Genomic DNA, 27170 nt, shown 5'->3' on the forward strand with positions numbered 1-27170 from the left:
TGGCGAAAACCCTATTCAGATTCTGCTCGTTGTACTTGCTTTCCCCTCTACTGCCTCTACCAAGAAATAGCATCAGGTTTCTCCTTGGGACTCGCAGGCAATATTCCCTCGATGGGTGCAGAAAATAAAATCCAAAGGAGTCAAGCAGCCTCTCGGGTCCCAGAAAGGGACAGCCGTAGGATCATAAAGCGTTAAAACTAGGCAAGAGGCTAGACACGACGCTGTCCCACAGTGAGGAATGGGACCCGAAAGGTGGGAAACCGTTCGCCACAGATGAAGCACCAGCCAATGGCCGAGCCACAAAGGGCAGGGACAAGAAACAGATCCACTCTTCACCCGTTCCTTCCTGAGCAAACCGAGACTTGAACGTGGTTTTCTTGCCAGACCGTGCGGCCAAGCAGGTTCACCAGCACTGCAATTGGGGCAACAGCCAAAAAGCAAAGAAAAACCTAAAAACGAGCCGACTAAAACATCAAAATTCTGTGGAGATGGTGGCACGGTCATGGCCAATTCACGGATGAACCCAGCAACACTTCAGTGCTAAACGTTTCTCTATTTTCTCCTGAAGTTCCTATGAAATCATTGAATGCCACTACCTGGGAGGAACATTTAGGGAACTCTTTGTGGCCAGAAAATCAATATGATCTACAACGCACATCTTCATGGGCTGTTTCTGATGCCCCAGACCGTTGGCAAAGCGCACGGTAGGAACGCTTGCTTTATGGACTGGTGAGAAATTGCATTTGGGGGAGTGCACCTGAGTTCAAACTGCCTAAAGGTTTATGTTTGCCTTGAAACTCCAAAGCTCTAAAATCTCAGAAAGATCAGAGCCCAGAAGACTCATCGACGCCATTCTGATCAGCACAAGTAGTGATTCTGTGCCGTGGGTAATGAGGTCTGCCGTGTTCAAAGGTCAATCTTGTTACACTTAGGTCTGTGAGCTTATTAGGATGGGAGGAGTCTAAAGGGGAAATTACTTTGCTCACATCAGCACCTACCCAGGAAAGCCTCTCTCTGACACCCAAGGACCCTTTGCTTTCTAAACGAATGCTGGAGCACAGTTCAATTTTCAATGATCTTCAGGGTCTAGGACAGTGGAACAGTAGAGAGAGAAGAATGTGTTTTAGAAATATTGAAGAGGCCGCTTGCCAAGCACAAAAATGGCATCAAGCTTCCATTTCGCATTATCGTAAATTACTGGAAGGAGTATCCTCATAAACGTCGTGAAGGAGGCCGTATCTCCGTCTTCTCATTTCCTACTCCTCACCCCCCTTCTGGGTCTATGGAATCAATGCATCTTTCAGCCAAGTGTTGGTCTACACAGTTCCACATCCCAACAGGAAAAAGGAAAGTAGCCTCTGGCACAGGATGGCAAGAACTGTTAGGAATCCCAGATTAGGAGCATCAACTACTCAGTTATTTTTTTTTTCTGGGGGAGGAAGGGAAATATAATTTTTTTTTAAATTTTACTTGAGAGAGAGAGAGAGAAACAGCGAGGAAGGGGCAGAGAGAGAGGGAGACAGAGAATCCCAAGAAGGCTCCGAGCTGTCAGCACAGAGCCCGATGTGGGCTTGAACTCACGAACTGGGAGATCATGACCCGAGCTGAAGTTGGTCACTTCATTGACTGAGCCATCCAGGTGCCCCAGAAATATAATTTTTTTAAATATCTCATTAAATTAAATCTAGTGACATGCAAATAGCCTTCTCAAACACAAGCAACAATCTCTGTTAAAAATAATAATAATAAAGGGGCATCTGGATGGCTCAGTTGGTTAAGCATCCAACTTTGGCTCAGGTCACGATCCCACGGTTGGTGAGTTCGAGCCCCACGTCGGGTTCTGTGCTAACGGCTCAGAGCCTGGATCCTGCTTCGGATTCTGTGTCTCCCTCTCTCTCTGTCCCTCCCCCACTCACACTCTATATGCCTCTCTCTATCAAAAGTAAATAAACATTAAAAAATTTTTAATAGAACATAATAATAAATATGCCTTCAAATTAATATTGGAAAAAGCAAAGTTTACAGATAATTACATTTTATTTTATTTTATTTTATTTTATTTTATTTTATTTTATTTTTAAGTAGACTCCAATGCAGGGCTTGAATTCATGACCCTGAGATCAAGACCTGAGCTGAGGTCAAGAGTCGGATGCTTAACCAACTGAGACACCCTGGCGCCTCAAATAATTACATTTTAAATTCAGCGATCCCATAATATTGGTCACCTTTTTTTCTCTTGAACATTCAAAGGATGGTTTACATTAAGAGGCTCAAATCCTCATATCTGTGGGAAATGGCCTTCCCCGACATGCCTAAAGGAACAATCCTGCTGGCCACGTGGGGGAAGAGAAGGAGGAATATCTTGGTTCTGGTTGGCACTTAATTAAAAGGAGGAGATGGTGTTTCTCATATTTCCATATTTCTTAAGCAACTGATCTTGCAGTCACAAATTTGAAGTTTAATTCAAGGTTCCAAAACTCAGGACTGCAAGAGGGACTAAATGAAAGCGACCTGCAGCCGATCCCTCTCCAGGACAGTGAAAGCACACCTCAGCATTTGCCTCTGGAATGTTCCCAGGCCAGACCTCCTGGGCAACACCTGGGGTCACTGGCAGCCCCCCTTCTCCCCACTCTTCCTGTGGCTCAGGGCAGCTGGGTGCAGTGGGAGGCAGCTTTTCTGGAAGCCTTCAGTTTGTGGCTTCCAGCCCCAGATCCCTGGAGGTGCCTGACCACGCCCTACCCCTGTTTGGTCTCTGGGGGCCCCAAATCCCAAGAGGCTGAAACCGCGGTCCCTCCCTCCTGCCCTGATAAACCTGACTTTGGGAGGGGGTGACGGTGCCCCCTCTGCGCGTGCACGCGCGCACACACACACACACACACACACACACACCAGCCTGGCTGCATTCCTGTTAAGTTCTCCTCCCCAGACTTTGGCCACCTCCCTTTGCTCCTGAATGACACCTGCAGGGGTCTGTGGTGTCTTCAACTGACTCCCTGGAAAACACTAAACTTTACAGGACAGCCTAACTGATCTTTGAAAATAGATCTGACATCTTTCCTTCCTTTAAAAATACTAAGCCAACCAATGACACCATACAGTTAAAAGGATAACATCAATAGCCGGTCTTTCTTGCTTGCTTGTTTTTTTGTTTTTTGCTTTTTCTGACACCAATCCAGAATTCGTATGCAAAAGTCCTGCCTGTTTTGTCTGTGTAAAGCTTCAATCACTTACCTTTTTAATTGGGGAAGACTGAAAGGGGAGCAGATGACCCGGCCCCAAGGTTCGGTGAGGAGAGTGCATGGGCAAAGACACATGCCATCTTTCAACCTTGGCTCCTCGGATTTGCTCTCCCCGCTTCCCTGCTTTTCCTGACCATCGTTCTGTGGCTTTGGTTGGGTTCCTCCAACGGTGGTAGTACAGGCCGTCAGAAGACAGAAAGAGAGAGATCTGGGCATTGATCTCCTTGCCTCCTTCTCTGCCAGGGTTGCCAGATAAAATACGGACTGCCCGGTTAAATTCGGACTTCAGATAAACGATGAAAAAAATGTTCAGTCTAAGTATGCCCCAAATACTGCGTGGGGCATACTTATACTAAAAAAAAAATTTTTTTTTTTTGCTTATCTGACACTGAACTTTAACCGAGCATCTTGTATTTTTATTTTTAAATCTGGCAACCCTACACGTCTGCAAAGCTGTTGCAGCTCAGGTACGTCCACCAACAGAAGAACACAGCCCCCATCAGACTGCCTCTTCGGACAGCATCTTCTCTGGATCCTGGTGCCTCCTGTCAGGCTCTGCCACTGCCCGTCTGAGGTTCTAAGTAAACTATTCTGTGTGGCTTTCCCTGAACCCCGCAGACATCTTTGCAAACAGCCCCTTCCTAGTTGATGCTCCTCAAGTTACTCAGGGGCGGGGTGCACCCCCCCCCATTCCCTCCCAGGACCATGGCCCGCGTGTTTGTCATTAAGGACTTCTGGCCCCATTGTCCCAGCATTGCTGCTTCAAAATATGCCTTCACCCGTTCTGATCCCAACATACAGCACATGGCAGGTGCTGAGCAAATACTCTGAATGCATAAAAGAAGCTAAAGTTGACACTGTTTCGCGACATCCCTTTTCTGGTTTGTAAGAACCTCAAGGTCTGCATCCAGAAGAGATTACATTCCTACCAGCAAGAACGGAACACAATCCAGAATTGTGTCTGAAGAAGCAGGGGAGAGGAGAAGCAGCCAACGGGTTAGCGAAGACGAGAGGTTTAGGCATGTGACAGTTAACTACTGTCCCCAAGTTTAACAGCATAAACTCAGGAAGTGTTTATTCTGCCCACTGGGTCCATGGGCTCAACTGGGCACTTCTTGCGTGGAGTCGTCCATGGGGCTGCCGCCAGATGGCCCTGGGGCTGGGGTCCCCTGGAGGACCCTCACTGCACATCTGGCAGTGGGGCTGGGAGAACCCGCACCGTCACTGGCTGGTTGGGCATGTCACCAAGCCACTGCTCCACGTGTCTAGCTCAGGCTTCCTCACGACATGATGCTTTCAGGATACAGGACATCTCACACGCCAACTGGCCTCTCCCACAGCAAGTGTTCCCAGAGAGAAAAAGTGGAAGCTGCCAGTTTCTTAGGGCCTGGGTTCAAAACCCCCCATGCATCCCGTCTGCTGCCTGCTGCTGGTCGGAGAGGCCACACGGGCCCGGATGTGAGAGAAGGGGACTCAGAACTCCCTCTCCCTGAGCTAAGACTTCATAGCCATCTGTGATCCTCTACAAAGTACCATGCAAAATCAGAAATCATCCATAATTACAGCCAGTGTACAAAGTGATCCAGGAGTATTCACCAAGTGCATTAAAAAGTAAGGAAAATAGGGGTGCCTGGGTGGCTCAGTCGGTTAAGCGTCCGACTTCGGCTCAGGTCATGATCTCCGTGAGTTCGAGCCCCATGTCGGGCTCTGTGCTGACGGCTCAGAGCCTGGAGCCTGTTTCAGATTCTGTGCATCCGTCTCTCTCTCTCTCTCTGCCCCTCTCCTGCTTGCTCTTTGTATTTTCTCAAGAAGCAAATAAAAATCAAACTTAAAAAATAAATAAATAAATAAATAAATAGACCCAGAGGGTCGCCAGGGTGGGTGGCTCAGTCAGTTAAGCGTCCGACTTCGGCTCAGGTCATGATCTCACAGTTCATGAGTTCGAGCCCCGTGTCAGGCTCTGTGCTGACAGCTCGGAGCCTGGAGCCTGCTTCGGATTCTGTGTTTCCCTCTCTCTCTGCTCCTCCCCCGCTCATGCTCTCTCTCTCTCTCTCTCCTTCAAAAATAAATAAAAACATTTTTTTTAAGTTAAAAAAAAAGAAAGTGCCAGAAAGAAAATGTATTATAAAATGAATGATACATATTTACCGGTTTTAAAGAAAACAGTCTGTATGCCCCCACCCCCCGCCTCGAGGCCGGCCTCACAGCCAGGCAACGTGTGTAGGGCCCCCACGCTCAGCAGGGTGATTTAATGCTCAGCTTGGTAATTTCTGAACAAGGGGGCCATGTTTTCATTTTTCCCTACACCCTGATGTTGGTGGGTCTCTCCTTCGCCGAGAGTGAGAAAGGAAAGGAGGTAGCAATCCACGAACAACCAGGAATGAGTTTGCTAGGTCTGGTGGTCCAGAGCACAGGGCTGCGTGAGCTGGTGAACAGGACAGCGTTTGCTCTCCCGACTCCTCCAAAAAAGCCAGGGCAAAGCCTCTGCCCTCTGCCACAGTGACTCTGCCCGTCTGCTCCACTAGGTTTTAGCAAAGGGGGGAAAAAAAAAAACAAAAAACGTTATCACATTTTTGAAGTAACTTTTAAAAAGAGGATTCAGAGCCAAATCTGTTCTCAGCTTGCCTAAGTTAATGAAAATTGGTTGCTTCCTGAAAACACGGAGGAGCTCGCTAAGGAGGCATAAAAATGGTACTTGAACAAAATAATGCTGTCTCTTGATTGAACGGTCCAAATGCGGCCAAATTGTCGCAATTAATTAGTATTGATCAGAAACGCAGACTCGTTACTGATGCAGAATGCTGGGAGAAACCAATCAATAGCTTGAGTGGAATTTACATTCACTCAAGTTCACCACAGGCCCCAGGGGCTCTCCCAAAGCTATGTTCTAGAATGTTGCAGAGAGCTTTCTTGGGAGGCCCGGGGCAACTTCTGCCCTAGGGTCTGAAGCGACATCTGTGGTGGCCGTAGGGATGCGCAGGGAGGCATGTTTAGAAACCCCAAGACTTCCTCTTCCTATGAATGGGAGAGTCAGTCCAGCCTGAGAGGGAATTCAGTTGCTGAAGACACTTCAGCCCACTATCTACCGAGAACACCCTTTCTCAAGAAGGAACATTAGCATTTACACATGCTTCCGTAATCGCAGATGAACTCACAAATATGAAACCTACAAATTTAAACCATCTTATCAGAGAGCGCAGGCTGAGATGCCAGTCGGTTTTCTCTTCTGAAAAGCTGCTTGCTGTGCAAATTAATTCTAGAAGTAAAATTGTGAGGGTTTCACGTGCTTAAAAGAGCAAAATGTTTTCAAGCACTTGAGAAATATTATTTCCATACGAATAATTGATTAGCAGAATATGAAATGTTCCTGTGTCCTAGTTAAGGAGGGGTTCCAAAGAAAGGAAGGATCGCCATTTTCCTGCTTACAAGCTGCTTTGTAGGCTTAAAAAGACCTTAAACAGCAATTCTTTGGGCATAATTTCTACCTTCAGCTTTTCACCAAGGCATATGGGCCTTCTCCATATGATAGGAAACAGAATTCTATCTTCGGCTGGTCTAAAGTTATCCAATGTTCAATCTTAAAAAGGAGGAAGGAAGGAAGGAGGGGTGGAGGGAGGGAGGGAGGAAAAAAAGTGAAAAATATGGATAAGCCCATAAATTAGCATACTGCTTCAATGTTTTAATTTTAAAAATTAATGTGGCTGTCCCTGTAATGAGTCTGACATCACACATATTTTCCAGAGGCTGGTTAACTAAGTTGATGAGATAACAGTGCTGTTGAGACTATGGTTTCTGGTTTGGCCAGGATGTAAGCCTGTGAACCTCATTCTGTTCCATGGGCTCAGACCCGAACCCACCCTAGTTGCCAGTTTACAACCAAGACCCCAGGTCAGGAGGAATCTCAGGAGTGAGTGTCTGTGGAGACAACCTGGAGTGTCTACACTGCTGGCCAGATAACCAAAATCGTTTTCTTCTGATTGGTGTGACCTTGGACAATTCACCGGCGTCACGGGGAGCTTTGCCTGATGCAGCCTCCCTACGCAACTCCCAAGGCTGCCTTGACAGAAGGTCATGCATGAGAGCATTTTAAGCCACGAAAAATATACAGATGTAGAGAATGACAACTGGGCACAGCTACAAATCTCGTCTCCTACTGACAATCCTTCAAGCGCGTTTACTCCAAGACAGCGGATTAGAAGCGCCATATTTATCCAAGGTATTACCTGCACACTAAAGTTATTATAATGCCCAACCTGAGAGGCAAAAACAAAAAACAAAAAAAAAATCGCTCATATAACTAAGATGAACAGAAATAAATTTCCTGTCAGCACTAATCCCTAAAATAACCTTCACACGGAATCGACTCACTTGTTGAACAACATTACCCGTTGACCAGGTTTGTGCGGAGACCCTGGTGGTTTAAAGGCCCGGCTTAATAAGCAATTCCGATTTCATTCTGTCTCCCTCTGGATCAATATCAGAAGCAACCTTGTGTGTCCATCCCTTCCTTCTGGAATACAGATCTTCAGAGTGTTGGACGCTGACAGCAAAAGGGGAATATCCCGGTGTAATATTGGAAGGCCCTGTTAGTGTTTCTTGTTTGGATTTTGTTTTGTTTTGTTTTTATGCTGGTTGCTTTGAGACCGGAAAAAGAAGGAGAGAAAGGGCCAAGAGGCCCCAGATGGAGCCCAGAGTCATTTGATTTTTCGCCTTGAAAGCTTCATGTGTCCGTGGCATTCGTGGCAGTTTTCGCAATATGTCAGCACAGGCGAACTCCGGGCTTCATGCAGCTCCCGGCTTTATTACGCCAGCCGGAGACAGATTTAGAGCTTTCCGGGCTGGTAATCGTTGCACACCTAGAGATTGATAACTTTGGGGAAGTGCTTTTCCCGCAGCCAGGTGCAGGCTAGAAACATTTTAAACAGCATATTTCGGATACATTTTGCTGCTCGACATCCTATTTTCCCCCCCTTTTCAGGGAGGCTTAGCAGAAGATGGTAAATTCCCGCCTGAACTCCTATGGGGATTTATACAGAGTTGGCATATTAGATCAAGGTGTGGAGCAGGGCTTCACAAATCCCTGCCTTCCAGATGCCTGCACACGCCAGCCTAGATGCACGCCACAAATCCACACTGAGGGGCCACGGCTTTCTCTCCATCAGCCCTCAACCCTGGTCTATCGTACTGCCTTCGAAGCAGAACCAGGTCACCTCCCTGCTTTAGGCGGTGGCATGGCGTGATGCCTCTGTAGTCTTTCTAGAAACTGCATTTATTCCTCTTGCCTTCCATCCAAACTTCCTGTGCACACAAGCAGGATCAGCCAGGCAGCGCCTCCTGCCAGAACTGACTGTCCCTCTCCGGCTCAAGAGAGAGCACTCAGTCACCTCTGTTCCTGGACCCATCCCCCTCCCGGACCCATCCCCCTCCCAGACCCATCCCACTCCTGGACCCATCCCACTCCTGGACCCATCATTCTCCTGGACCCATCCCATCCAATGTAAATGGAGTAAATGCTCCAACCAAAAGACATAGGGTATCAGAATGGATAAAAAAAAAACCAAGACCCATCTATTTGCTGTCTACAAGAGACTCATTCTAGACCTGAGGACACCTTCAGAATGAAATTGAGGGGATGGAGAACTATCTATCATGCTACTGGAAGTCAAAAGAAAGGTGGAGTAGCCATTCTTACATCAGACAAACTAGACTTTAAATTAAAGGCTGTAACAAGAGATGAATAAGGGCATTGTGTAATAATTATAGGGTCTATCCATCAGGAAGAGCTAACAATTATAAATGTCTATGTGCCAAATACAGAAGCCCCCAAATATATAAAACAATTACTCACAAACATAAGCAACCTTATTAAGAATGTGGTAACTGCAGGGGACTTTAATACCCCACTTACAACAATGGATAGATCATCTCGACACATGGTCAATAAAGAAACAAGGGCCCTGAATGATACATTGGATCAGATGGACTTGACAGATATATTTAGAAGTCTGCATCCCAAAGCAACAGAATATACTTTCTTCTCGAGTGCATATGGAACATTCTCCAAGATAGATCACATACTGGGTCACAAAACAGTCCTTCATAAGTATACAAGAATTGAGATCATACCATGCATACTTTCAGACCACAGTGCGATGAAGCTTGAAATCAACCACAGGAAAAAGTCTGGAAAACCTCCAAAAGCATGGAGGTTAAAGAACACCCTACTAAAGAATGAATGGGTCAACCAGGCAATTAGAGAAGAAATTAAAAAACATATGGAAACAAACGAAAATGAAAATACAACAATCCAAACGCTTTGGGATGCAGCGAAGGCAGTCCTGAGAGGAAAATACATTGCAATCCAGGCCTATCTCTAGACACAAGAAAAATCCCAAATATAAAATCTAACGGCACACCTAAAGGAAATAGAAGCAGAACAGCAAAGACACCCCAAACCCAGCAGGAGAAGAGAAATAATAAAGATCAGAGCAGAAATAAACAATATAGAATCTAAAAAAAACTGTAGAGCAGATCAATGAAACCAAGAGTTGGTTTTTTGAAAAAATAAACAAAATTGATAAACCTCTAGCCAGGCTTCTCAAAAAGAAAAGGGAGATGGCCCAAATAGATAACATCATGAATGAAAATGGAATTATTACAACCAATCCCTCAGAAATACAAGCAATTATCAGGGAGTACTATGAAAAATTATATGCCAACAAACTGGACAACCTGGAAGAAATGGACAAATTCCTAAGCACCCACACACTTCCAAAACTCAAACAGGAAGAAATAGAAAACTTGAACAGACCCATAACCAGTGAAGAAATTGAATCGGTTATCAAAAATCTCCCAACAAATAAGAGTCCAGGACCAGATGGCTTCCCAGGGAAATTCTACCAGACATTTAAAGCAGAGATAATACCTATCCTTCTCAAGCTTTTCCAAAAAATTGAAAGGGAAGGAAAACTTCCAGACTCATTCTATGAAGCCAGCATTACTTTGATTCCTAAACCAGACAGAGACCCAGCAAAGAAAGAGAACTACAGGCCAATATCCCTGATGAATATGGATGAAAAAATTCTCAATAAGATGCTAGCAAATCAAATTCAACTGCACATAAAAAGAATTATCCACCATGATCAAGTGGGATTCATTCCTGGGCTGCAGGGCTGGTTCAACATTTGCAAATCAATCAATGTGATACATCACATTAATAAAAGAAAAGAAAAGAGCCGTATGATCCTGTCAATTGATGCAGAAAAAGCATTTGACAAAATTCAGTATCTTTCTTAATAAAAGCCCTCAAGAAAGTTGGGATAGAAAGAACATACTTAAATCATAAAAGCCATTTATAAAAAGCCCACAGCTAATATCATCCTCAATGGGGAAAAACTGAGAGCTTTTCCCCCTGAGATCAGGAACATGACAGGGATGTCCACTCTCACCGCTGTTGTTTAACATAGTGTTGGAAGTTCTAGCATCAGCAATCAGACAACAAAAGGAAATCAAAGGCATCAAAATTGGCAAAGAGGAAGTCAAGCTTTCACTTTTTGCAGATGACATGTATTATACATGGAAAACCCGATAGACTCCACCAAAAGTCTGCTAGAACTGATACATGAATTCAGCAAAGCTGCAGGATACAAAATCAATGTACAGAAATCAGTTGCATTCTTATACACTAAAAATGAAGCAACAGAAAGACAAATAAAGAGGCTGATCCCATTCACAATTGCACCAAGAATCATAAAATACCTAGGAATAAACCTAACCAAAGATGTAAAAGATCTGTATGCTGAAAACTATAGAAAGCTTACGAAGGAAATTGAAGAAGATATAAAGAAATGGAAAAACATTCCGTGCTCATGGACTGGAACAATAAATACTGTTAAAATGTCAATACTACCCAAATCTATCTACACATTCAATGCAATCCCAATCAAAATTGCACCAGCATTCTTCTCAAAGCTAGAACAAGCAATCCTAAAATTTGTATGGCGCCACAAAAGACCCAGAATAGCCAAAGTAATTTTGAAGAAGACCAAAGCAGGAGGCATCACAATCCCAGACTTTAGTCTCTACTACAAAGCTGTAATCATCAAGACAGCATGGTATTGGCACAAAAACAGACACATAGACCAACAGAATAGAATAGAGACTCCAGAAGTGGACGCACAAAAGTATGGCCAACTAATATTTGACAAAGGAGGAAAGAATATCCAATGGAAAAAAGACAGTCTCTTTAACAAATGGTGCTGGGAGAACTGGATAGCAACATGCAGAAGGATGAAACTAGACCACTTTCTCACACCATTCACAAAAATAAACTCAAAATGGATAAAGGACCTGAAGCTGAGACAGGAAACCATCAAAACCCTAGAGGAGAAAGCAGGAAAAAACCTCTCTGACCTCAGCCGCAGTGATTTCTTACTTGACATACCCCCAAAGGCAAGGGAATTAAAAGCAAAAATGAACTATTGGGACCTCACGAAGATAAAAAGCTTCTGCACTGCAAAGGAAACAATCAACAAAACTAAAAGGCAACCAACGGAATGGGAAAAGATATTTGCAAATTACATATCGGACAAAGGGCATCCAAAATCTATAAAGAACTCACCAAACTCCACACCCGAAAAATAAATAATCCAGTGAAGAAATGGGCAGAAAACATGAATAGACACTTCTCTAAAGAAGACACCCAGATGGCCAACAGGCACATGAAAAGATGCTCAACGTCGCTCCTCATCAGGGAAATACAAATCAAAACCACACTGAGATACCACCTCATGCCAGAGTGGCCAAAATGAACAAATCAGGAGACTAGAGATGCTGGAGAGGATGTGGAGAAACGGGAACCCTCTTGCACTGTTGGTGGGAATGCAAACTGGTGCAGCCGCTCTGGAAAACAGTGTGGAGGTTCCTCAGAAAATTAAAATTAGATCTACCCGATGACCCAGCAATAGCACTGCTAGGAATGTACCCAGGGGATACAGGAGGGCTGATGCATAGGGGCACTTGGACCCCAATGTTTACAGCAGCACTTTCAACAATAGCCAAAGTATGGAAAGAGCCTAAATATCCATCAACTGATGAATGGAGAAAGAAATTGTGGTTTATATACACAATGGAATACTACTTGGCAATGAGAAAGAATGAAATGTGGCCTTTTGTAGCAACGTGGATGGAACTGGAGAGTGTTATGCTAAGTGAAATAAGTCATACAGAGAAAGACAGATACCATAGGTTTTCACTCTTATGTGGATCCTGAGAAACTTAACAGAAGACCATGGGGGAAGGGACGGAAAAAAAAAAAAAAGTTAGAGAGGGAGGGAGCCAAACCATAAGAGACTCTTAAAAACTGAGAACAAACTGAGGGTTGATGGGGGGTAGGAGGGCAGGGAGGGTGGGTGATGGGTATTGAGGAGGGCACCTGTTGGGATGAGCACTGGGTGTTGTATGGAAACGAATTTGACAATAAATTTCATATTTAAAAAAAAAAAAACGAGAAGAGAGCACCCAGTACAACATTTGATCTCATTCATTGTTAGCGATCATAGAATCATATCAAAGCAAACTGAACGCTATGTGGTCCTAGCATATCCCCACACCTACTAGAAGTTTCTCAAGCCACAACCCCTTTCCCAAAGAAGGGGCTCACCTACTCAAGCATGGCGCCTGAGATCTTGGCACGGGCACTCACACCTCAAAGAAATTACAAGTGCTGTGAGCCCCACAGGTGGTACAAGTGATGCAGAAGAATACCTTCCTTCTGGACATCTACCCAGAGCCTGGATAGGAGGGGAGACTTTCCTCCAGTCAGGTGCACTCATGCCCTCCACCTCCAAAGACAGAACTTTCTGGAAACAAATGTATCACAGCTCACCAAATCAGGAGAAATCCATCCCAGTTTTAGAAATTCAATTTAGCTGGGGTAAGCCTCCAGGCTCTGAACATAAGCTCTGCCAGAGGTTTATTATTCGTAAATCTTTCCTTCAGACTGGAGGCCTCCCAGAGGCCACGCTCCTTCCAGTATTTTTCTACTTTTCTATGTCAATAAAAACTTTAACTCTTGGAATCCCTCCGATGACAAGTATCAAGATACAGATTAAGGCATTGAGGAAAACTACTGACTTGAAAAATACCTTTTGCTTGTGTCCAAACTACTGATTGGAGGTGAATACTCTGGAGTCAGATGGTTTGTGTCTCTATTTGTAAACGTGTGAGATTACCACAGCCCAGGAATTATTGTGTCCCGCCAGGAAGAACGCTGTGTCAAGGGATAAATGAAGTTCTCGGCCCAAACTAATCAGCCAATGCAGGTAGTTCGTTCATATAGGAATGAATATCTCTGAACTAACAAGACCCCTTTTTTCGAATACTTTTTAAATGTTTATTTATTTTCGAGAGAGAGAGCACAGCCTCACGTGCAAGTGGGGGAGGGCCAGAGAGCGAGAGGGACAGAGGATCTGAAGCAGGCTCTGAGCTGACAGCAGAGAACCTGATGCGGGGCTCGAACTGGCGAACCGTGAGATCATGCCATGAGCTGACGTCGGACATTTAATAACCCAGGCGCCCCAGAACTAACAAGATCCTAACGAATTCATTTTTTAACTAAAAAATATACCCCTCAGGGCGCCTGGGTGGCTCAGTCAATCAAGTGTCCGACTTTGACCTAGGTCATGATCTCACGGTTCATGGGTTCGAGTCCCATGTCAGGCTCTGTGCTGACAGCTCGGAGCCTGGAGCCTGCTTCGGATTCTGTGTCTCCCTCTCTCTGCCCCACCCCTGCTCACGTTCTGTCTCTCTCTCACTCTCTCTAAAGTAAATAATAAACGTTAAAAAATAAAAATAAAAAATATAACCCTAAAATTTCTGAAAAACCTGTCAGATGTGATGGAAAACATTCGAATTTGCCAGGTTGTGTGCCCAGATGTTGGCATCCTAGAGACTGAGGAAGAATTCAGGGGCATTCTGAATGTAATGTGGATAAACGTCCTTTTTCACATCCACAGCAACAACACCAGCAGTAAAAATAATCTTGGGATACCAAGAATCCAGAGTCCCTGGAGATAATTGAGATAATATTTAATGTCACAAAATTCCAGCAGAGCCGACAATCTGGATCCCTCTGGAGTTTTAACACGTCTGACTTGTGTCTTCTGTGATCTGGCGATCTGACCAAGAATGTGGAGGCCCTCACTCCTCACTCCTACAGTCTGTTTGGCTTTAAGTGGTAAAATGAAGGCCTAAAGTACGTTTATAATAGTTGCAATGAGAATACTTGGGGACAATAATGAAATTTGGGGATGATCCTTTTGTGTTTAACTACTGCCCACCTCTCGGAACATCTTGGTGGGTCCCTGTTCCTTCAACATATGTGGGCACCTTCATTTGTGTTGATAGGAAATATACATTCAGACAAAAGATCTCACTCCTGTGATGACAGAGTAAAATAATTTGAATTTCAATGGAATGTAATATTAGTTTAAAACAAATTCCAAGATGACATTCTCATACTATAAATTTAAGAAAATCAAGAAATTTAAGAACTAAGCGTCTTAGATTTTTAGGAAAATGTCTTTTAGACCTCTTCCAGAAGGCTTCACCCCAGTCACCACCGGGTTGTTCCTGACTTTTGTCTTGGTTCATTTTTAGAGGCAAAGCACAAATTTAATATTAGGATAAAATACCGTGTGCATATATCATGCATGAGCAGTTTTGTCTGAAATTAAGGTGCAACACGTTAATAATTTGAATTCATACAGCACTTTGTTCTACAATTATTGAGGAATGTCTAATTCTAAACATCCCATTTCTTACTCGGAAGTGAATGTCCTCTAATATCTAGAATTCTATAAAGGAAAGCTTTATCCACAGCGTCTCGCATTTTTCTTCCCACTAATTTTCATACCTCCAGAAAAGACACATTTAGTTTTCACCAGAAGGGATCAGGTTTTGGCTGAAAGAAATTACATGCCTCAGAATGGAACCTCAGATGGGGTGCCTGGGTGGCTCAGTCAACTGACCGTTAGACTCTTGATTTCAACTCAGGTCATAATCCTGGGGTGGGGGGACTGAGCCCCACGTTGGGCTCCACGCTGAGTGTGGAGTCTGCTTAAGACTCTCTCTCCCTTGGGCGCCTGGGTGGCTCAGTCGAGTATCAGACTCTCGGTTTCAGCTCAGGTCATGATCTTGTTAGTTCGGGAGTTCGAGCCCTGCCCCGGGCTCTGTGCTGGCAGCGAGGAGCCTGCTTGGGATTCTCTCTCTCCCTCTCTCTCTGCCCCTCCCCTGCTCACTCTCTGTCTCTTTCAAAATAAATCAATAAAACACTAAAATAAAAATCTCTCTCTCCCTTTCTCTCTGCACTCCACCCCTCCCAAAATAAAATCAATTACTTTTAAAAGAACAGTGGCAGGAAGTCGTGTCTTCTGTAATAGCTGACAGTTCTCTTGGGTGCAAAGCACCGAGCGTGTCCGCATGCTTCCCAGCGCCTATGGGTCTGATGCCAGGGTGGAGCCACGGGGCAGGGACAGTGACCAGGAGGGACTGGGCCCCCCTTGGGCCCTGACTCTGCCTTCCCTGCAGACTCCCGGCTCCTCGCGGCTGACACAGGAGCCACAGTAGCTCTCACGGTGTGGACCAGGCGCCCTGGGGGTGCTGCCCTCCTCTGAGGAAGCGCTCACATCAGAATTATTTGTTATAAATACTAATACAATAATGCTTTGTTAAACCGAGTTCTCTCACGAGGGCACAGTGGAATTTTCCTGCGGCCACGTGACCCGACGTCGCCGGATGGAACGCGGAGGCAGCTGGCTTCTATTAAGTCAGACATTAAAGAGGTTTGCAAAAATGGAAAACATTGCCACTCTTTCACTAAATAGCTTTTTCTGTTTTGGAGAATGCAATTACTCTCTATTTTAAAATGCGACTTGCGTGAACATGTCAGGGGTTTATCGCTTTATTTTTACTGAACTAGGACCTAAACCTTTTTTAAAACGATCTTCCCCCTTTTAGTTTCTCCCATGGGAACCGTCGACGGACAAAACCAACAAAAACGACAGCTCTCCGTGGTCTTCCAGACCCGGGATCGCGGGGCCGTGGGGTCCGGGAAGGGATGGCGGCCACCGTGCCACCAACCGGGGAGAGGGGGCCGCCCCCTTCCCGGGTCTGCACAGCTCCCCTCCCGCCGCCAGCGGCCCACCCCCCGCGTCACACGGAAAAGACCGGTGCCCCCCCCCCCCGCTACGATCGGGGCACGCTTGGCCACCAACCCCTCTCCCCATCCACATAATGCCCTTTCACCCCGGGGCCGGCCCACTGACCTTGCCGCGCCGAGGGACGAACGTTCCGGCACCTGGGTCTCGCTCGGGCCCCAGCGCAGACTCGGGCAGAGGCCCCTGAAGGCCGGCTGGGAGTTTCTGCAGCCGGTACTGAGAGGGGCACCGCCCCCCCACCCCAACTCCCAGAGGAGCGGGCACCCGCACAGACCCCGTCCGGCAGGAGGCGGGACCCGCGTTCCAGAAACGTGAGTTCATTTGGTCATCGACACAAAGTGACGACACCTGGAACCCCACCTCACCGGGGGCACACTCTGGTCCTCGTTAGCATGCGTCCTTCCCTTCACCCGCTAAAGCTGGGGGGGGTGGGGTGGGGCCGGGCTCGCACCCGGCGCGCCCCCTCCAAGCCTCAGACCCCGTGCGTGACGATCGCTCCTGCAGATCCAGGCCCGCTGGGGACGGCAGCCCGGCGTGCACGCGCTTTGGCCTCTGCCGCACACGCACGACCCTCCGGGATCCAGACCTCCCTGGGGCCAGCGCGGAGCTCTGCGTCCTAAGTCCAGGGGGGGAGGGGGAAGCGGAAGGGGGAGGGGGGAGGGGGAGGGGGCAGGGGGGCTGGGCCGCGAGGCAGGCTGCAGAGCCTCCCGCCCGGAGCTGAGCGCTTCACAGCTTTCCGAGCGCTTATGTCACGTGATCTCATTCTAGCCTCACAACAACTCCGACGATTCTCACCAGCCCTAATGAAGAAAGCACAGAACTATATTTGCATTGTAATTATCACGTCGCCCAAAACGGGAGTCCTCCTCTGGGAAGGAAACCGTTTTCTTATCACCGCGTGTAGCTATAGCTTGGTTTTCTTTGCAACAACCGGACCATGGCGCACGCCGTGGGTTGCTCGGATCCGCTCTAACCCGAAGCACAAACACGGCTGGTAAGCCGGTTTGGATAGGAGGCGTTATTACCCACGCCGCCGCGTGCACGAGGCCGCAGAGGCGGCGAAAGTAAATGTCTAGACTACGCATGTTGGCTTACCATTTTCGCCAGACGTCTTGTCTTTTCCATTGGTTGCCCCAGTGCCTTGTCGCTAAAGGCATAAAAAAAGAGAGAGAGAGGAATTGTTATCAGATGTATTCAGGATTATTTTTCATCTCTTCTGGTGCTGCAAATATCTGTTGCATTATATCACATTCTGTGTTACTTTAGCTCAGATGGTTAAAACGTGGTGCTCATGAGACCAGGAAAGGGTCAACCCCAGGAAGGATCTGTTCAAGTTGCACAGACTGCCCCCCCCCGCCCCCCACGACCCACATCCAAGGAGCACCAGATGGGAAGCCGTTGTCGACTGACGAAAACCTCATCTGGAATATGAGGAGGACGGCCAAGACTTTGTGCCAACCGTCAAGAAGATGAGAATTGTCGTTTTTGCCAGCGATGGCCGTTGTCATTCTAATCACAATGTCCAGGGTCTTACTGGTAAAGAAAAATGTTAATCGACTAAAAAATTACTATGTTTAGTCAGCTTCTCCTACTGTTGAGACACCTTTCTGTCCTTGTTTAAGCCTACCCTGTGCACTTTACCAGGCTGGCCTCTTATGGTTAGTCTTGGGTGGCTGGGCAAGATTCTCCAGCTGTGAGGTCTGGGGAGCCATGGGAAATGCACTACACATGTCAACATACAAACACGTTTCTTCAGCGCTTATCCAACTACTGTCTTTGACATCATGCGCAGAGTTGTTCTAGGCCGTGGAGAGAGAAGCATTGTGTCAATCCAATTTTCCGGTCATTATCAGAAAATGTGCTTCAGGTCGAACAAGATCGAAGAGATGATAAAGTTTCTAAGTTTCGGGTGAAGAAAATGAAGCCAGGAAGGGAGCCTGATTTGTCCAAGGTCAGGAGCTAGTAGGTAGTACATTAAAACTACAGACAGAATTTCCATGCCCAGAGGTTAGCGTCTTCCAGGAATTGTCATTGTTACTAACTATTCAGATAGGATCCTGGAAAGAGAGAGAGGCGGAGAGCTAAACAAGGAGAAAACCACTACAGATGACTCTCACTGAGGGATAAGGATATCCTCAAAATTTATATTTGGGTCTAGGACTCCAGCCTAAAAACAGTATCATGAAAATAATTATCAGCTCCCATTAGCGTTCAATGTTGTCATAAGAAATTCCCAGATCCTTCGTCCACCCTTGATTAACAGTCGAGGGATCATCCGGAAAAATCTTGCTTTCGGGTCCTAATTAGTGTTAATAAATCGGGTGAATGATAAAGACTCACGTAAACCGAGTGAATCATCCCTACGGACTCCTGATGCCCCGCGCAGATGGTTACTCAGGAGAATGTGGCAAAGCCAAGTGTCCCGGGGCTCACCCAGCCCGCCACACACCCTATCCCGGCCAATGTGAAGTGCAAATTGCCCACCCAATTCAGGGGTGCTCTGTCCCGTTCTGGGAAGGTAAACCACTTCTCTGTGGCAGGAGGTGGAAGGAATGGCCAAGTTGGAAAGACTATATACGCGTGGGCCCCGTCTTCATGTCTAACGTAGAACACCTTGAGTTTTCAGAATGCTAGACCTGCCGGTGTGTTCTTAGGGAGAAAGGCTACACTGCTTAACCAGACATCCACTCTTCTTCGACACACTTCGAGTAGGGCCCGTGCCGTGCAGGGCGATGACGCCACGGCATCATCGGCTGAACAGTCAACCAAGAGCGTGCATCATCTCCATTTAAATAAATTACACATTTCTTCAATACAGTGGATTTACCAGTAAAAGGCCCCTTTCTTCTCGCCTGCGCTTGTTTTGAAGTCCCCTTTTCAACCTCAAGGCGGTGAGGTGGCTGTCCTGGAGGGAATCGGACCGCCCATGCGGAGGATCCAGCTGGCTCCGCGTCAGCTGTTGGCGACTGAACTACTCCAGTGTTTGCGCCTTCCATCCCTCCCCGCGTAACCCAGGGAGGGGCCAGGGGGGAAAAGCGACTCTCAGGGAATAAAAGGACAGGGTTGGAGAGCTGAATAAAGTCGAACTAAATGGCATACAGATGCAGAATAGATGCACAGTCAACCCTCGCTGTCTTTAAAAACCTTCAACACTGACACCTTTCAAATGTCACGAATACTTCGTTCCATCAAAGGTCACATTGTAGAAACCCGAGGAGATCCGACATGAGAGGTGCACAGGGGAGAAAAGGAGTTCATTTTTTCAGGATCTCTAAGAAAAGGGTTTAGTGTCAGGTCTTCTATGATGGAGGCAAGGTGAAACTGATGGGCGTCACGAGAGATGATCAGAAAATGATCCTGACAAAAAAGAACTATTCACCGGGAGGATCTCTTTTCAAAATTCTCTGAGACCTTGCAGCATTTCTCGGGGAAGGCTGAGAGCAGCGGAGAACAATCCAAGAGCTCTCCCATTCTGGGGGTCTACGGCGGTCATCACACCCGACTGCTTTATCGCCATGGTTCTTGCTGTCCGCCCCTTGTCACGGCCTTTGGCACAGATGCTCTCATTCAGGTCCCCTCCCGGCCCACTCCAGCCTCCCCCCACCCCCACCGCCACCCTAACAACTTCACATTCATAAAACACTCCCGTCGGGGACCGTCCACCACATCTTGTCCCACCACAGACCCAGAACCTTCTTCCACGCCCTCCTAAGTGTCTGAAGAATAACAGACCCTTCCCTGCTCGGCCATCCGAAATCAGCATCCCTGCCACTCAAGCCAGCTCTGTGCTCATCTCCTCAGACACAATGGCATTCTCTCTTCCAACGTATCAAGACAGTGTCTCTGTCATCGTCCCCAAGACCTCTTGAAGGGACAGAGGGTCTCATGTGAGAAAGCTTCCACTGAATTTGCCTTTATGATCACCAATGAGACAACTACTCAGCTTATGAGAACACAGACGCATTTTCCTGAAAACTACCTCCCTATATTGCCCTCATTTCACCATTAGGAAATGCTAAAGAGCCGGGGCGCCTGGGTGGCTCAGTAGGTTGAGCGTCTGAATCCGGCTCAGGTCATGATCTCCTGGTTTGTGGGTTCGAGCCCCGTGTCAGGCTCTGTGCCGACGGCTCAGAGACTGGAGCCTGCTTCGGATTCTGTGTCTCCCTCTCTCTCTGCCCCTTCCCCACTCACTCTCTGACTCTCAAAAATGAATAAACATTTAAAAAATTGAAAAAACAAAAGGAAATGCTAAATAGCCATCTAAGGAACCTTCTCCAGTACAGGCTGCTGGTCGGCACGACCGCTGCAGAATCTGCAGAGAAGCAGGGAGAAGACGGGAGGGAATGAGGCAGAACCAGTGCCAGAGAGGACTGTCCTCAACCCTCACACACTTGCCAAGCAACTCACCAGGGTCTCAGAGGGGAAGTGTCCTTCCCCAGGGATGTTAACTAATAAAAAGCTAGCATGTCAGAATTTAATAAAGTCCCAATTAAAAGGAGCCTAAATGAAGACTGGGTGTGAAAATCTAGTACATGCCATGTACCCATAAAAAAGGCAGGATTGGTACTTCAAGGTATAAATTTTGAAGGAATTTTTCTGACAGTCCCACTGCACCAAGGGCTGCAGGGAAATAACAAAGAATCTGTCTTCATTTGGTTTCCCAGAAAGCAGAGCCTGAGGCAAATGGCATCTGCAATACCCTTTGTTAGAGAGGAAGGAAGGAGAGAAGGCAGACCCATCATAAGCTGGCCATCCAGGTGCGCCTGACCCTGACCTTGCCCCTCTGAGAGCTGTGTGACCCAGCGGACCCAGGGGAGGAAAGGTAAGCCAGTGAGCCACCAGCTCTTGTCCCTCGCCAGTCCAGACCCACGCCACCAAGTGTCAGTTCCTGGTGCTTCTAGACTGGGCGATGTCTCAAAGCTGGAATCTGCCAGGGGACTGGGAGGAAGCCCCAGAACGGGAGATTCAGAGGTGGAGACTCCTGGCATGGCCGGAGCTGCGTGCTGTCACCTCACACCTCCCTGAAGCCTGTGGAGCCCGCGCTGAGCCGGCCACCCACGGGATCCTCACTGACAGAGCCTGAAGTGACATCTGAGCGGTGTCTGACTCAGCACGTACATTTGTCTGGCTGACTCTTTCAACCAAGTTGCAAACTCACGGACAATCCCTTCATATGAGATACTCCACTAGCGGAATTGGCCACGACTACTTTCCAGTAAATAAGTGGCTTTGGATCCATTTTTTCTTGTACTTTGAGCTTAGACTGGAGACTGAGGTACATCTGATCACATGTAGGCCGCATCTAGGCATGTGCACACATCACTAATACCCATGTCCTAATGGTGCCAGCTGCAGTAGGAAAGGGGGAGGTGCCCCAACCTTCACACATAGACCCAGAAGCAACCTTATTGCATGCTCATGGTAAAATCACCCTTCCTTTGAGAACGAGTGACTGCATTACTCCTCCGTCCTCTATCCTTCCTTGTGAGATCAACTACAAAATCTTGGTGTTCTTGGAGTAGCCACCATTGGGTAATGTGAGTGAGGCATTCGCATCAGACACAAAATGTAAGGGGCACCAAAAAAGTCATTAATTAAGACAAACAATTATATAAACACTTATATGTGGGAAAAGGGAAAGAAAGAAAGAAAGAAAGAAAGAAAGAAAGAAAGAAAGAAAGAAAGAGGGAGAGAGGGGGGGCAAGGAAGGAAGGAAAGGGAGAGAGAGGGAGAGAGAAAGAGAGAGGGAGAAAGACAGGAGGGAGGAAAGGAGGAAGGAAGAAAGGAAGGAAAGAAATGGAGAGAAAGAGAAGAGAGAGGGAAGGAAGGAAAGAAAGAAGGAAGGAAGGATGGAAGGAAAGAAATGGAGAGAAAGAGAAGAGAGAGAGGGAAGGAGGAACAAAAGAAGGAAAAAAGGAAGGAAGGAAGGAAGGATGGAAGGAAGGAAAGAAATGGAGAGAGAGAAAGAGAAGAGAGAGAAAGAGAGAGGGAAGGAAGGAAAGAAAGAAGGAAGGAAGGAAGGAAGGATAGAAGGAAAGAAATGGAGAGAGAGAAAGAGAAGAGAGAGAAAGAGAAAGGGAAGGAAGGAAAGAAGGAAGGAAGGAAGGAAGGAAGGAAGGAAGGAAGGAAGGAAGGAAGGAAGGAAAGAAATGGAGAGAGAGAAAGAAGAGAGAGAAAGAGAGAGGGAAGGAAGGAAAGAAAGAAGGAAGGAAGGAAGGAAATGGAGAGAGAGAAAGAGAAGAGAGAGAGAGAGAGAAGGAGGAACAAAAGAAGGAAAAAAGGAAGGAAGGAAGGATGGAAGGAAAGAAATGGAGAGAGAGAAAGAAGAGAGAGAAAGAGAGAGGGAAGGAAGGAAAGAAAGAAGGAAGGAAGGAAGGAAATGGAGAGAGAGAAAGAGAAGAGAGAGAGAGAGAGAAGGAGGAACAAAAGAAGGAAAAAAGGAAGGAAGGAAGGATGGAAGGAAAGAAATGGAGAGAGAGAAAGAGAAGAGAGAGAGAGGGGGAAGGAGGAAAGAGGGAAGGAAAAGAAGGAAGGAAGGAAGGAAGGAAGGAAGGAAGGAAGGAAGGAAGGAAAAGAAGGAAGGAAGGAGGAAGGAAGGAGGGAGAGAGGAAGACAAATTCATAGAAACAGAGTAGAAGGGGGTTGCCAGGGGCTGGGGGGCGCGAATAGGGGGAGGTTGCTAAAAAGGTACAAACTTGCAGTTTTAAGATGAACAAAGTCTGAGGATCTAACGTATAACATGGTAACTATTGATAACATTGTGTTGTAGAATCGAAATTTGCTAAAAGAGTAGAACCTAAGGGTTCCCACCAAAAACCAAAGGTAAACATGTGAGGTGAGATTTGTGGTCGTTGGTTACCCCAAAGGTGGGAATCTTTCACAATGTGAGCATATACCAATCCATTCATTACATTGTACTCTGTAAGTATGTTACAGTTTTATTTGTCAACACCCCAAGAGAGCTTAAAAAAAAAAAAGACAACATTTTAAGGCAATATTTTAGAAAATCAAAAGGAGTATAAAAAGTTTGGATACACATCAGCATTGCACATAAAGACAGGGCCGCCCGTAAGACTGATACTTCCCTTGGCCTCAGGCTCTGTGCGCCTCCCCCAGGCACTGGTCACACGTTTCCCCAAAGTAAGTAAAAGATTCAAGAAGTTAAGTCATTTCAAGGATTTAGAAAATTATTCTATTACAGTCTTTGAAAACTTCCATTCTTAGCTTTCTCCTGGGCCACAACTGTAGGTTATGAGCTCAGGCCGTCACGGTATGAGTTTTTATTATACAATTTCCAGAACACAAAGAACACTTTGCCATGGATACCTATAAAATTGGTATGTTACTCTCCTGTGTCGTAGATGAGACTGAATTTCCAGAACCTCCCTCTTCATCAGTGCAAACTCAGAACACCGGACAGATTACGTCTACTTAGAAAATCATTCAACCAGAACACACAGTTTCAGTTACAGGATGAAACACGGGTTCCTGTTACAAGACATTTACTTTTCATTCCAGAAGTTTGAAGAGAAGGAAATGTGAAATGAATTTTTAGCAGGTTAAATTTAGGGTCCAAACGATAGTCCGAGAATATTTTCTGAAGCTACCCTTGTACATGTAAGTGGCTAAATCTGTATTGCATCTGCATTGGCTTGATATTTGGTTTAGTGAGATTTGATTTGACTAGAGGGTCGCCCTTTCCAGAGCACCCCCCCCACCCCACCCCAGGCTTGGGGAATAAAGAGCCTTCTCAAGTATGTGTCCCAGGCCATCCCCAGGGTCCCAGCCACTCTCCACCCCTTCTTCCTCAGTCTCCCCAAGGGACTCATCTATCTTGCCACCAAATATTGGAAAGATTTCTGTGCGTGCATTTGCTTTGGCAACACTGGAGAAAAGACAAAACCCTCTTGGAACGAGGTCCACAGCAGCCTCCGGCTCCCAAAGACGTGACTTCTCAGTCCTATTATCAAGCCATCGGGAAAGAAGTGAAACTGGTTGTACACGATCCTGACTCCAGCCTCTCGCTGCTGTTGCAGAAGCAAAATACTCCAGCTAAAGGGCTTTGGTCCCTCCCAGGCTAAGAAATAAAAGATTCATTGACAAGCGGATTGTCAATGAGGCACGTTCACCGATATGCAAAGCCATCTGCAGTGAAGTGTGCAGATTCGGCGTCAGACAGAGGCCTGGACTCAACCTGGGGGAGAGACTCGAGTTCCTGGACTGTTTACTTTCTCCGGTGAGCCAGGTGCTAGGCTGGGCCCTGAAGGTCCCCAGGACAAGGGGACACAGTGTCTGACTTTGTTTGGCCCACCACCTGGCGGGACAGACAGAGAATACACCAGTCATCTCAACGAACTGGGGTAAGAGCCTGACTCAAGGGGACTAAGGCCGGGGGCGCAGGTGAGGGACCACGATTCACACAGAAGTGAGTGGAGTCGAGGGGGGTTTTCCATATTTTGCTCAGTGTGAGTCACGGCACCCCAACCGGCCGGGCATCCCTGGGGACATCCCTTACTGGAGTCTCTGTCCCTGCCTCTGAGAGGGAAAGATCACGACTCTGGCTCCTGCCGGCCACGAGTCGGGACCTGGCAGTGAGTAGGCGTGCTCTCCCTGTCCATCAACGACAGCGCGGGCCACAGTGGGCGTAACTCGGTGATATCAACTGGATGGCATCTCTATATGAAGAGAAGGCAAAGTACTTGTTTGAAGGCATTTTTTTTTAAAGCACGTTGCTGTCTCTTCCCATCATCTGGCCTCTCTTGGCTTCTGTCTGCCAACTAGTTGTAGAGATTTGGCAAAAGAAGGAAAGAAAAACCCATCCCATTCCCATGCTGCCTCGGAAGCTCTCGTTAGCAGGTGCGACTTAACACCATCTATCCCCTGGGGATGCGTTTTCTCCTGAGTAATTTTTCTCCTTGGTGCTGTCTTGCTGTTGTCGATATTCATATTTCCAATGGTTTCAGGGTTTCTAGTGTGCCTGAAATGGTAACATCGTGATGAGCGGCTCCTCAGATGGCTCCCAAGTAGGAAGAAAAACGCAAATCTGTCTGCCTGTGGTGTGGGCTGCACACGGGGACCTTGGCGTTTCGGACAGGTTCTCAGAATCCATGCCCTACACTGAAGAGACATCAAGATGGGGACCAACCCCACAGACCTCAGTGCACCCTTCCCAGCACTTTCTCTGTGTTTTCTCTCAGTCACCGTGTTTATAAAGAAACAGAAAGGCATGTTGCTACAGCTTTTTAAAATTTATTTTATTTTTTTTATTTAAAACAAATTTTTTAATGTTTATTTATCTTTGAGAGAGAGAGAGAGAGAGCAAGCTGGGGAAGGGCAGAGAGAGAGAGAGAGAGGGCGACACAGAAACTGGAACAGGCTCCAGGCTCTGAGCTGTCAGCACAGAGCCCGACACGGGGCTCGAACCCGTTGACCTCGAGATCATGACCTGAGCTGAAGTCGGGAGCTTAACCGACGGAGCCACCCAGGCGCCCCTCCATGGAATGATAGTTAACATTTTATTGACAGAGGTTCATGAGTCTCTTGGATGAAATATCAGACTTTAAATGAACAGTGGAGCAAAATCCATGGCCCCGGCACAGTGAAATGGGCTGGTCGGCCAGAAAGTAGTTGATGATTGCTTGGGGCTGCTACGATCATTGAATGGCTTCTTGGGAACATCAAAGCCACGTCATTAGAAGCCTCCTCCAAATCAAAGTCCCCGAATTTGTCTGAAGAGCAGAAGTGACTTTTATGCCAACATTAGGTGATAAGGACAGAATGGATTTAATTTCTTGCCACTGATATTTTAAATCGCCTACAATTCTCCTAGTAACATTCTGAAAACGGAGCATTAGAAACTCTACTAATTTAGTCCCTAAAGGTATAGGAACGAATGTGAAAAGAGAACTTCGGCTGGAAGGGTTTAAAAAAAAAATGGCTGGCCAAAAAAAAAAAAAAAAAAAAAAAAAAAAAGCGATGGGATCTTCAAAGACAAGTGAAGGAACCCCCGTAATTTTTCAGCCCCTTCTGTGTGCCCGCTCTCACCCAGGAAAGACACAAAGGCCAAAATTCCACCCCAGATGCTATATTCTGCCCCTAGCATTTTCATCCTGACCTTTATGGTAATAGAAATAATTAGCACTGCTGTGGGTTAGGCAGAACATTTACAAAAGGACCCTCATTTTTAGGAATTTGTGCGTGGTTTGTCTTATTGAAATGCACTTTATACTTTGTCCTACAGCCACATTTTTAAATTAGTATTTTCCCCCCTTAAGAACCTTCCCTGTGCCAATTTCCTCTTCAAATAACACTGTTATCTATTTGAACGTTTCGGAAAATAAATGTACAAAGAGGAAAGCATAAAACTGCATATAACCCAACTCATCAGGGTAAATCTTTGTTCCCATTTCATGAAATGTTCCAGAATATTTCCTTCCCACCTTTTTTTTCTGTGTGGACACGCACAAATATAGTCTCGGTTTTATAAAAATGGCCACACGCCACACATGCAATTTCATACCTGGTATTTGCTAGAACTTTGAGAACAATTGCTATCTAGTGGCTTCTATGTGGAAGACTCTAATTTTGTATATTTAACGATGTATCTTGTGAGTTCATCATGGATGAGCTCATGTCCTATTAAGTTCATTTATAGTAAACGTCTCTAAATTTTCAAATCCATGTATCTCAAATATGCCAATAAAATCACTTTGCT

General features: G+C 46.4%; 1 protein-coding gene across 1 annotated transcript in view; it reads right to left on the minus strand.

Annotated features, from left to right (window-relative positions):
* The window catches only part of PCP4 (Purkinje cell protein 4), a 60808-nt gene that overhangs the window by 16045 nt on the left and 17593 nt on the right, over nt 1-27170 (minus strand). Inside the window, exon 2 of the mRNA XM_007090476.3 lies at nt 17552-17603. Within this exon, the coding sequence (XP_007090538.1) occupies nt 17552-17603 (52 nt within the window). The remainder of the gene's footprint in view (nt 1-17551; nt 17604-27170) is intronic.

The sequence above is a fragment of the Panthera tigris genome, chromosome C2 (genome assembly GCF_018350195.1).
Source record: "Panthera tigris isolate Pti1 chromosome C2, P.tigris_Pti1_mat1.1, whole genome shotgun sequence".
Classification (NCBI taxonomy): Eukaryota; Metazoa; Chordata; class Mammalia; order Carnivora; family Felidae; genus Panthera; species Panthera tigris.